At 37.6% G+C, this 12,533-nt stretch overlaps 1 protein-coding gene across 2 annotated transcripts in view; it reads left to right on the forward strand.

The window, feature by feature from the left end:
- MAN1A2 (mannosidase alpha class 1A member 2) overlaps nucleotides 1-12,533 on the forward strand; it is a 153,794-nt gene that overhangs the window by 40,508 nt on the left and 100,753 nt on the right. For both annotated transcript variants that reach the window (XM_075764119.1, XM_075764110.1), the window contains exon 3: nucleotides 6,166-6,262. In XM_075764119.1, coding sequence (XP_075620234.1) covers nucleotides 6,166-6,262 — 97 coding nt within the window. The remainder of the gene's footprint in view (nucleotides 1-6,165; nucleotides 6,263-12,533) is intronic.

The raw sequence follows: 12,533 nt of genomic DNA on the forward strand, positions 1-12,533 counted from the left end.
ATTGAGAGTCAACAAGCATGTGAATGAGGGAGATAGTTATATACACAACTTGTCAGAAGATGTTTGGCAAAGTTCATCACTAACAGCAGCTGGGGGATGGAGGACTGTGTCTCAGTTTGCCTGGAGAAATTGGTTAGAAGGCAGGAAATTGAAAGCATGAATAAATGGTGCTGGAGGACATGTGCTGGGGATCCATGCCCTGAATTATACAAATAAATTATTTAGAGTTGGAAAATGGATGAATAGTGGTATGATCAACTTTGGTGCCAACATGGAGATTTGGAATAGAAAACTGAGGCCAGACTGAAGAATTGCAGAAAAATCCGATGGGACTGAGTGATTATTTCCCCTTTTATTTCTCAGCTAAATGTAAAATGATGCGTATTGGGGCTGGAGGGGGAGAAATTCCAACTTCACACTTAACATGAAAATGTGTGAGGTGACTTATTACCACCTGAGAATGAGAGCTTGTGTTTATAATAGTTTCTTGGAAATGCCACTGTAGTGCTCGATAGCAGACAAAAAGCTAATATTCACTATTTTAGGAAAGGAGAACAAAACAGGCAAGTTTCTTATGGTAGTGTGTGTAGCTAAGGTGCCTCTGCATCTTGCATGCTTCATGTAGTTCTGGTGTCTCAGCTTCAAAAAGGATACAGTACAACTGGCAGAGGTGCAAGGATAATCTGCTGATTATTAGATTGATGCCTGGAAAGGTGAGACGGGCAGAAAGGAACTGCTTTCTGCTGGCTGATGTGCAGTCCTGGTGGTTTACAGATGATCTGGAATATTGTAGTTTTTTGAACACCATGGGACCAGTCAAACCCATGACTACCAGTTTCTCTTGAAACCATGAGGACATACAAGGTAGAAAATACTGATTCACCATCTTAGGGGGAAAAAACATTTGGCTTTCTTGTACAAATTCACTGCTGTGAGCTGTCCTTTACGTCTACTTTTCCAGTTCTCACCATTCTGAAGTGTTTTGCCCTTAGTTCCATTAGGTGTCTTAGACTTAAATATTTTATGCCAACAAAAAAAGGACGAGCTTCCCATTTTAGATACATTTCACAAACAGTTTTGTTTTAGTAATGGATTTGTTACCAGATTCATCAGTAAAAGAAAACCCAGCTTCCTGTGTGTGCTTGGAACATGTTCCAAAGAGACCTTTTTGGTGGCAGTGTTCATAAATGCATGACAGAGGCATAGATTGATGGCTGAAAAATATCTCTTTAGGCAGAGATTTGTAGCTCCCAGAAGAATAAAATAATCTGAGTTTTCTAAGTTTCTTCAAAAATCTGAGTATCTGTACAAGGAAAAGATCATTCTTTAATTTAACCTCCAAAAAGTGTTCTCTGCAGACAGTAGGAAAGTGGTTATTAATATTTAATCTGCCAATTGAGCAGTAATCCTGTCTAGGAAGTCCTTGGTTAATTTTAAAAGAATTTGAGGGTGGTTTATATAAATCTCTTAAAATCATACCCTTAACCAGAATAGGTTCCTTTGAAAGCAAAACTTATTTGCTGTCTCTGTTAGGCACATTTCTGTGGAATGGCAAGAAGAGGATTGGTTTCTTGTTTCTAGGCACAACTAGTAAATACTGCAGTTTGCCAGTAAATTGTTTCTTCTTTCTCAGGACTCTTATTTTCTGTTTGCCATGTGTCTGCCCTTTTTTCAGGTGGAAAGAGGCTTTTGAAACAATCTGTTGTTTGAATTATTGTTTCTAACATGCTGTTGTAGTGATACAACTCCCTTACAAAAGTCTCTTTTTCAATCACTGTAACCTCCTTTTACTGTTACAATTATGATTTTGTCAAAAGATGACATTACCACTCTGTCTTTATAAAAATCTGAGTGACTCTGGAGGATCAGATCCCATAAATGTGTTCTGAAGTCAGTAAAAGCATCTACGTAATGGTGTACCTACAAAACCAGTTTCATTTGAGACATAGCCTGCTTTTCGACGTTCTGGCTCTCTTGCAGCAGAGTCCAAATTCATCTTTTTGTAGAATTACCGAGCTGTACATGCAACAGCATCTTGCTGGCTGTTGTATATGGTGTATCCCATAATAAACGTTTTCGAGACTGGTATTCGGTGGACCTATCTCCTATGAATGTTTTTTGTCTTCAAAGCAAGATCAGTCATCTGGCATTCATAGTGTAACTAAAAAGTCCACACTAAAATCATTTGTTCTCTGGTGGACAAATTGCAAGATCTTTATATGATATGCCATCAAGCTCCAAGTGCTTCCTTTGGCAAACTGCTATCAGAAACAGAAATTTCAGCTATGGAAATCCACCGCATGCCTTTTTCACAATTACTGATTCAATGCTTGGACAAGCTTGTTATTTTCACTCTTCTTGAGATTAATCTGCCTCTGTCGTGGGTTCTTTAAGGGTTGGGGTGGGGGTTTTTGCAAGTATTTTTGCCATTTCTCTATTATCGTTAGCGCCAGATGTTCCAGTCAGTGTTTGAAACTTCCCTCTCCTCTTAAAGACAAAGTTGTTGGTTGTTTTTAAAATAAAAACCTATCTATACCTGCAGCTATTCTTCAGCATTTCCAGCTTTCACTACACAAATGCTATCTGGCATAACTGTATAGCTAATCTTGTTTTTCAGATCAGGAGTTCACATTGCTTGTACTTCATGAGCCAAAGTGACATCCTCTGTTAAGTTTTTAGCTGGCAGAGACATCTATCTTCTCCTGTCTCTCCAAAGCTTCTGCATGCACAACTGCTCCCAATAGTAAAGACGTTCTATCTATAGTATATCATGCTACCAGTTCTGACAGTAACAGAAATCTCCATGTTGTTATAAGATCTTTTGGTATATCATCCTTATAAAACTTAATATTGTATACAAGAGCTGTGGGGTTTCTCACTTGCATGTAATGTGCAGTTATCTGCTAACATGGTATCATGAAGTCTGCTGCTTTTTGGTAGAGAAGAGTTATGAGCTGTATGCCAGGGTAATGCTCAGTATGCATTTGGAAAAGACCGGTTGACTAGTTAGTGTAATAAAGTCAAAAGATTCTTGGTGAGTTATAACACCATATTCTTTGTACACTGTTTGAGGGAGGCAGACGGGGCAGGACAGACATGCATTCGTGTTTATCAAAGTAACTTAGTCTTCTCAAAATATGATTTGTTATCTCAGAACTTTAGATGATGGAATCAACTGTGTCTTAGTCTCCTGTGTTCGACAGAGATTCTGGTCTCAGTATTGTATTCTTAAGTTACTTCTGCATTAATTCATGAATCTAGTGAAATCAACTCTTTTACAGTTTCTATCTTAATGAAATTTTATCTTAGGATAAATTTTATCTTATCTTACGGATATAGAAACATTTTATGTTGTAATGCATTCTGGTTTTAGGCCTTTAACTTCCATAATTTTTTTGGGTTTCCTCAGAACTAGATAGTCTGTAACAAAATCTGTACCTTTCTCCCTGAAGCACAGCAAATTGGGACAGTGAAATATTCCACAATTAACATTCTGCCCTGAGGAAACAAGTTGTTGTTCTTCTTTTGGACGTAGCTAGTTTTGATCTTTACTGGTATTTGTCTACAGACTTTTACAAAGCTAAAATGTCAATGGGCATTTGATTCTCCTTCATGAAATACTTAATTGATGTATCCATTTACGTGTAGATGTAGTGCTTGGGGACATGGTTTAGTGGTAGTCTTGGCAGTGTTAGGTTTGCGGTTAGTCTCTATGATCTTAAAGGTCTTTTTCAGCCTAAATGATTCTATGATTCTATATATTTGAATTCAGAAGTCTCAGAAGCCCAGTTTCCCTTATGTGGAAGCAGGTTGGTCTGCCACATCATGGTCACCTTGCGGTTTAGACATCCATTTGTTGTCAAACTCACATAGAGCTCACTGGTCAGTAATTCTTTCATCCTCTTGCCTTCTGAAACTTATATGTCTGTGCTTTCCTGGGTAGAGTTTTTAGGATTTAAAGGTGGACTGGCAACTTGTGAGTTAGAGCAGGATGCTTCATGGAGGCCTTGACTGTCCCATTCTGAGTGGATAAAGCCTTAAGTAGTCCAGTCTGATTCCGTAACTGATCCTGCTTTGAGCAGGAGGTTGAACTAGAGACATCCTGAGGTCTCTTTGCACCTGAACAATGCTGTGATTCTTGATTCTATGATCTTAAGTTAATGAACAATTTTATATAAAAAATTTGTAGGTTGATTCTGGATTAGTAAGAGGTCTCAGAGGGACTTCTACACTGCCTGTGATCAGGCTTTCGCTGCGTTTGTCATGCTGCAGTTTTCTTACCTGTCAAGAGAGGTTTACTTTACCTGAGTCATTTTGAGGTTTTAATAGCTATTAATTGGTCAATTTGATAAATGCTTTGTAAACACTAAGGAATTTGTGATTGCTAATGAAATGTCTTTTCTCTCCTCTTTTAGTATAATATTTGCATCTCCTTTTCTTGTATTACAGGTTCATGACACTATAAGAAACTAGACAGTACTACTGCCTAATCAGGTGTCAGAATCTTATAGTGCAAATACCAAATGCAACATGTGAGCTGACTTTGAATGACAAGCAGAAGAAGTGGGACCTGTGGCATCTTGAGAGGGACATCTGTGCCTAGGTTGATGCCAGTTTAACATAGGAGCACTTCCCAGCTTCTGGGCCTGTGCATATACCTTTGCTGTGGTTCGAATTTATTGTCTGGGCATGAGTTAACTGAGCCCTAGGAAATTTGGAGGGAGTTTGGGTTCAAAGGAATTACAGCCCTGTAGGCTGGACAGGGATGTTGATGATTGTAGGGAGACAGGGACTTTGTTTTGCGTATCTCGGCAGGAACTTTAGATGCAGTTTGAAAGATTTGGGGTTACCAGATGCTGAACTCAGTAAGAGAAGAGAGCGGCTTCTACATGACGTAGTGGTGGTAAGGCAACTGACTGCACCTCACTTTTTAGCCAGCATCTGCTTGTTCCCTCTGGTTTTCTGAGAGTGTGATGACTCTCTGATTAAGATGAGAAAACTACAGTCTTGTAAATTGTACTGAAAACTTTACTTGTCCTGATATAATCAGTTTCTTAGAGTTAGTATTGGTTTATTAGTTACATTAGCATAGTTCCTCCTCTTAGAGAGCACTTCTCAAACTTGTGGAGATCATGATTTAAGTCCTATACATATTCTTGGAGTTCTTTTTTATATTAACAATATTTTAATACCATTTTTAAGACTCAATATAAAAATAAAATATGTATAACACTGTAGATACAGCAGCATGGCTGTTGTTTTAGAACAGGTTTGTTCCTAACTGTTCTTGTATCTGGGGTGGTGTCTTTTAGAATCTGATATCTTGTTGTACTTTGATCTCTTTAGGAAACTAATCATATTTGATTTTAAACTGCATTTGCTTTGCAACTTAGTTGCTGTTGAATTTCTGCTGTATGTAAACAAGCAAGGAATTTTAAAAGTTTTTAGCAAATCCATAAAAGCAGTGCTTGGTGGCTGATGTGCACAACTAATTCTTGTGGGTCAGCAAGACTTTTTGTTTCTTGATGTAGTTTGCTACAGTAGGTGGTGGAAACATCTATTAAAAAGACTTGAGAATGTTTTGTCTAGCAAATATTAATAATTTTATACTGCTTTGTTCATTATACTTTCTAAAGAGCAAAGCTTTTTGCATTTGATAGAGGCTGTATGACAGTATATCTTTGTCAAGTAGGCGTTGCTAATAAAAAAAATTATTATGCCTTTTGCAAAATAGTTTAGTCATACTTGGATGCACCAGTGTAAATAAATCCCTTTTATCCTTCAGATATTGGTGGAATTAATTTTTTTCTTTTGGATAGTGTCTTAGACATTAGCCAGTATTTTTCATCAATTCCTTCTGCTTAAATGCTTATTCCATATGCTTAAATTCTTAAATGTCTGTGCATATATTTAAGGAAAACAAAGAAGAAGAAAACAACCTAGTGCAGAGCATTAGGCTCTATAGCTCAAGTCAAATAGACCTGAAGTTGTTTCCAAATTTATTTATGCTGCATAATCTGATTTCTGCAAGAGGTATAGTGGCAAAGTGATTATTGGTATGGTGGGATGATTGTGAAAGATGAAGTATCAAGTAAGGAGTAAAATATTGTATTCGTACAAAGTAGTTTTATAATGTAATTAAATCCTATTTTTTCCATCTCTTAGATGATGAAGCATGCCTGGGACAATTATAGGCAATATGGATGGGGACATAATGAGCTCAAACCAATTGCCCGGAAAGGACATTCCACCAACATATTTGGTAGGCTATATTTTCCATTGTGTTTTTTTTTACTATATATTTCTGTCCATGCTATCCTCTTTGAAAGTCTACCCAAACTTCCTAGCAAATTCTGTTTTAATATGTCTTTTGAAGCGTGGATGACAGAAGTGTATCGATTATTTCAATGATACTTCAATGAATTATTTTACTAAACTGTCTTTTTGGGAGTAGTATGTTGTTGCAAAAGCTAAGCTGTGTCTATGTGCACTGTTACTTTGTGTATGCATATATGTATAAATAAAAGTTACAATGCTTTGATGATATTTTGGGATGCAATAAATATAGATCTCTGTTTAATTCATGAGAATGTGATACAAGACAAAATGCACATGCAAGATGCCAAAAAACTGCTAGTACCAAGACGAAATTTAAAGTAGCTTCTAAAAAGCCATCTGGATAAAGTGAAAGTGTTATGATATGTGACTTGTGGATCCTGAACCTGTAAGACCAAAATGAAAGAAAAAACCAACACTCAAAATACAGGAGTTTGAGGGTAGGGGCAATTTTGAAGAAATTCAAGGGATGGAGTGAGAATATTTGAGCAATGGAATGTGAATGTGAGTGTTAGAAATGGCATTTAGAATAGTATGAAACATGAGGAAGGTAAAGATCAAGAAATTGAATAGCCTTGTGTTGCGTACATGAGATCAGACTAGATGGCTTTTCTTTCTTAAAATATCAGTGATCTGCAGCAGTGCTGCTTTTTTGGTGTAAATGCATTGGGATAGAATAAGTAGAATTGTGACTGGAAAGTGGCAAGCCTATTATTGGTACTCGAACCAGAAAAGAATGCTTTTTTTTTTTTGTCCCCAATTCCACAGGACTGATGGTTCAAAAAACCTGGTTGTAACTGTTGAGGACTGAGCCCTGGAGGTCTCAAAAGTACTGCAAAACTTAAAGAGATTTTTCTTTTTTTTTCCTCTGTCCTTTCCCCCAATCTTCTTAAATGTTATCTTGAAACCATTCTTATATCTTACCAAATAAACAAGTTATTTTCTTTATATCTAAACAGTTTTTCATCAAATTTATTTGCATGATAAACTTCAACCTTAAATAAGTGCTGGACATGGAGAAGGGAGAAGAACTTGAACTAGGCACACTGCTCCTTTCCCCTGCTCCCAGCAATGGAAGGAGAGTCTGAGGTTTAAGTCTTTTTAAGTCTGCAATACTTAAAAGCAAACAAACAAAACACCTACAAATAAACCCCCACCCCTCCAACCTGTAGTACATAGAAGCTTGTTTAAATCCATAGAGAATAATTTCAGCTGCTGTACTAGCCCTGTCTGCAGTAAGGACTGCTCAGCTTTACTTGCAAGCAAACCCTTTACAGCCTGGCATTGATTGCTTTTGGTTATGTGCTGGAACCTGATTTCTTAAGCTTCACTGTGGTGTGGAAGCTGATACTGCTTTACTTCTTTTTATTCCTTTATAAAGAAAATGACTGGGTCAGAGGGAGTTGTCTGAGGAGGGAAAGACCAGCAAGTTAGCATGCTCTGGAGAAAAAAAGCATCTAGTCTGGATGAGGAGTTTGAAGAGTGAAATGGAAGAGTCTTAAGATGTGGCCGGTACTGAGCATAGTGCAAGGAGAGAGTGTGAGGCTGAAGGGAAGACCAGAGCAACAGGCTTCTGCCATGACAGACAGAAGGACATTTCCTTATGTTCCCAGAAAATATTGTGTAGTATTTTTAGATAATTTCTCTTTGCTACCTTGTATGTTGGCACTGCTTTCATTTCTACTAGAAGGATCTCTTCTTAAGCTTCCTGTGTTTAGTTGTATATTATCTCTAATCCATGGCTTTTCTTTATTTTTTTTTCAGCTGAGGAAGTCGAGTCTGACAATGAAAATCTTTAATGTTCACCTGTATGATCATGTAGTCTTTGTTGAATTTACATGCAATTCTGTTGCTTAATTTGCCAAGTATAATTTTAGATTAGCCTTGGTTTGTAACCCAGACTCTTTGAAGTGAGGTTTTTTCTTTATATGGCAGGAAAACATTTTTCTAATGTTTGTTTTTAATGTGACTGACACAACATTTTGAAGCAATTTTGAATTACAGTTTTACTCTAGTCTTTTATTTTCTTTCCATTCCTCCTCTGCTTACTTCTAACATGTCTCCTAATGAGTCTGGAGGACTTCTACTTTTTTTTTCTCCTCGGAATGCTTATTTTTTGTAGTTTTGGCATTCCTGTCTGAAAGAAATTGCAGGCTTCCTCCACATTCAAGCTTCTGATCCTCTTATTCAGCTAACTCTAGCAGCTGATTCCCTGTTTGTCCTTTTAAAATCCAGATGCTATTTTGTGCCATTTAATTTTTAGCCAAATCATGTTATGATTGTTCTGTTCAAAGCTATTTCATATGAAAAAATATTCTGAAATATGTAGTTGTCTTCAGTATATACCAAGTCTAAAACAGAACCAGCTATTGTTGATTTGGTGGGTGGTTGATGGGAAGGGGAGGAAAAATTGGTCCTTGTACCAAGGACTATCTAGGCTGTATTGTTATTGCTAGTACTTTACCAATCTCTATTACCCATAATGACACCATTCCCAGTGGTATTTGCCTTTATAGAAGCATTACATAATTCTTTTTTAAATCTGATTTAATATTTTTTAATAAAAAGCTGCTCAGCAAAACCTGTTTTAATCATTTCAAAGATGATTTGACCCAAACTATTTTCTGCCATTACTGCAGTCTGTTTTATTTCCATTTCAATTCATAGTGTGTCTGTGATCACAAAGATGGTATTGCTGGTTGACACTACAACCCTTTGCATGAATCTTTGGGAAATAGGGTTTACTGATAACTCTCAAGTGAGGTAAACACGATTCAAGTTAAAGCCATTAATCTTCCCTGTTGGACTCCCCTTTCCCTCAAAGCAGCGTTTATCTATATCTGTATCTATGCCAAGAGGAACATCAGTATTTCTAACATTGCAAGATCCAGCAGGGTTCAGACTGGGATTGGAGAAGGCGAGAAGAGGTGGCCTGGTCTGGTCTCATAAATCTTAGTTTTAAGTCATAAAAAAAATAAGGAAAGGTAATAAACTTTAAAGCAAGATTCTGCGTGCCTCACTGAAGCATGCTGCCAAGAACGTTTGTGGGCTGCCCCAATTATTAGTTTGACTCATAACAAAACCTGATGCGGTTGCTTTAGTTGACCTGCAACTAGAAACTCTTGCCAGTCTTTTCTCAGATGTCTGAGCTGGTGACTGTTAATTGTAAAGTAGAACCCGCTAAAAGTGTTGCTTATCAAACAGCATAGTCAGTTGAAATCTTGAATAGTACCTCTTCAACAGCTGGGTCACAGCATTAGTAGTATGGTGCTGCTTTGGGAAAGTATGTCTGGGAATTGGTGAGCTTTTAAAGATGTTTACACTTAGATGACACATGAAATTAATCTTTATAGTTTCTGTGTCAGTGAAACAGGGTGATAACTTGCTCCTGGTTTTGTGAAAGTTGCTTGGTTTTGAAAGGGCTGATAATCTCAAGACTTGTTATTTATCCCTACCCTATAAGACAAAATAAAGTGTAAAAGGCAAGGAAAAAGTGTAGTGGAGAGTCTCTTTCCAGTTTAAATTTTTATTTGCAGCTCTGCTGGTGGTTGTAGCAGCTAAGCTAAAAAAAGTTTACTTTTTTTGTTGGGCTGCTTAAATTGCTGAGATAATTTGGTGACAGCCGCAGGGTGTTATTGCAGAGGTGGGATTGTATGGGATCTGGGTCAAGTTCTCATTAGAACACAAAGGGTGAAGAGGAAAGGCTGATGGAAGATGATGCTTGTAAGATAATAAGCAAGCATGACAAACACTGAACTTACTTCAGAAGGTTTTTTGGGTTTAGCAAAAACCAGGGTATGTGTTGGATTCTCTTGCTGTCATGAAATCTGATTGGATTTGCTTTTGAGGATCAGAGTAACCATCTGAAATCTGCTGTTTAAATATGACTTGACCCTGCATTTGTTTGGTGACCCCTAGGTGAACACCTTATGGAAACACCATTAACATTACTAAGTCCAGATATGCTTCAGAGTTTTAAACTTTGTGTATTTGTGGCATCTTTTACTTCAATGTCTTATGAACTAATTACTGTAGTGCAAGCTTTGAGAATGCTTTATTGTGAGTTAAATTGAGCAGTTTGTACTAGTGGTTTGTATCAGTCTTCAATCTTTATTTCTCTAAAACACTGTTTATTTGAGAACCTGAATGACTTTTAAAAAAAAAAAAAGAAAAGAAAAACCCCCACAATCTTGGGCAACTCAGAACATCGTCCTCCGCAAAATTAGAAATCATGTCCGGTCATCTTACCCAATGCTTTCTGAAATCAGAGTTCTGAAATTTGTGGTGGTTTTTTTTGGTAATAGTTAACTAGCTAAGAATAAAGTGAAGATGTGCAGTTTGTCAGGTAATAAGTATGTGACAAAGTAACGATACCAACTCTTGCTAAATTGTAAACTTCCCATGTTACTAGCAGTGCATTTCTAAACCTTACATTTGGACGTATTCTGCCTAGAGATGAGCTGCATTATGTGAAGATGATCTGATAATGTGTACATACATAAACAGATATATGTCTATGATTTCAAGGGTGTGAAAAGATCTTTCGTAAGGCATAATGATATGGAGTTTTTAAGTTGTAGATGCTTGCCTGCAGACATGCCCGTTCTCATGCATGAAGATTTAATGAAACTATTACTTTGTATTTTGTCACACTAGAACTGTCTCATGAATCTATAGTGCTTCATGCCTATCTTGTTCTCTTGTCTCATGTGCAATGGTCAATTTAATCTGTGATGTCTGCAGTGTCTGTCTTGGGATGTTGTGATCTGGGAGGAAGGGAAAATTGTCAATGAAGTCACATTGTGGGTATGTTTATTACCTGGTAGAGTCTCAAGGCTGCAATGCAGTGCCATATCTTTTTCCCTAACACATGACCAAATACAGCTGTTATCTCTTTTATGTGGGATTTTTGTCTGGCCTGTTCAGTGTCATATCACATAATGTACTGCTACTTCATACATATGGAAAAATGAAATTTTGTCATTAAGGTGGGTTAATGAGCAAGCTGTGTCCAAGGGAGCAACTCAGGAATTCAGTTGGGGCAGCTAGTGAGCTGATTTTTTTTTTTTTTTAACTTGCCAGTGGACTACTTGGTTTCTTCCACCTTGTTGACTGTGTCCTGTTGTCTGGCTGGCTGCACAGCCCGCTTCAGCCTTTTGCTACCAGCACTGCTGATAAACCCCTGTGACTTGGGAGAAAAGTTGCTGAGCCAGCTTGCGAACTGCCCACCGCCGCAGCGTGGGAAGCTCTTGCCGCAGATCTTTGTGTTGCTAAGCAATGGAGATCTGACAGTGCATTTCTCCACCGTGCCAGAGAGCAGGAGCAGCGATGCTCCCCAGCCCTGCAGAGCAAATGCATTTGTCTGACTGCAAAGGGATGAGGCTGTTGCGAGAAGGAGCTGAGTCAGGCAAAGGAGTCTGTTTTTCCAGTACCTTTGGCAAGTACAGTATAGCTTGGGAGAGTAATGCGATTTCTCTGTCTGGTTTGTGGTCTAGAAAACAAGAGGTGGAATGTTTCTTGTAAGCCCTGCAAGAAAATACTTTAACAGATGTTTTCTTTTTAAATTACCCTGGGAAATATTCATTAGTTTGTTAGACATTTGTCATCTGTCATTGTAACAGTTATTGGGCTGCCTGAGTTGTTCTGACAGTATCATCTGCTGTCATCTGATTACTTGTCATTTACTTTTAGAAATCATGTAATTGAGTGTCAGTGGTGTCAGGTTTTGTGGGCCTTTTGGTTTTCTGTTGGGTCTTTTTAGCTGCCAAATAACCTGCAAATTTATAAACATTTTGGAGACAAACACTTCTGCTGCGAAGAAACTAGATGATATACCCTGAAATAAAGACTGAGGGATGACCTTTTGAAAATATGGCTAAAAACTTCTGATGTCTTCTCATTGTAAAATCCTAATGAAAAAACAGACAGGAGAAACAACTTCTGCTCAACATCCTTTTTCTGTGCATGTTTTCGGCCTCTGAATCTGTGTGGAGGATAAATGAAAACAAAAAAAGGAATATGAGGTGTATATGTAAACAAACATGTTCTTGACTTCTTGTTTTGATGGGGGAAAAAAACTTACTTGGTGAGCAGTAGTTTTTATCTTAACTGTATGTGCACAAATAATCTACCCACCATTGCATTTTCCTGTAGCAAATGAAAGGGGAAAGAAAATCCATTCATGCTAACTAGTAAAG

This window comes from Balearica regulorum, chromosome 1, assembly GCF_011004875.1.
Source record: "Balearica regulorum gibbericeps isolate bBalReg1 chromosome 1, bBalReg1.pri, whole genome shotgun sequence".
In the NCBI taxonomy this organism is placed as follows: Eukaryota; Metazoa; Chordata; class Aves; order Gruiformes; family Gruidae; genus Balearica; species Balearica regulorum.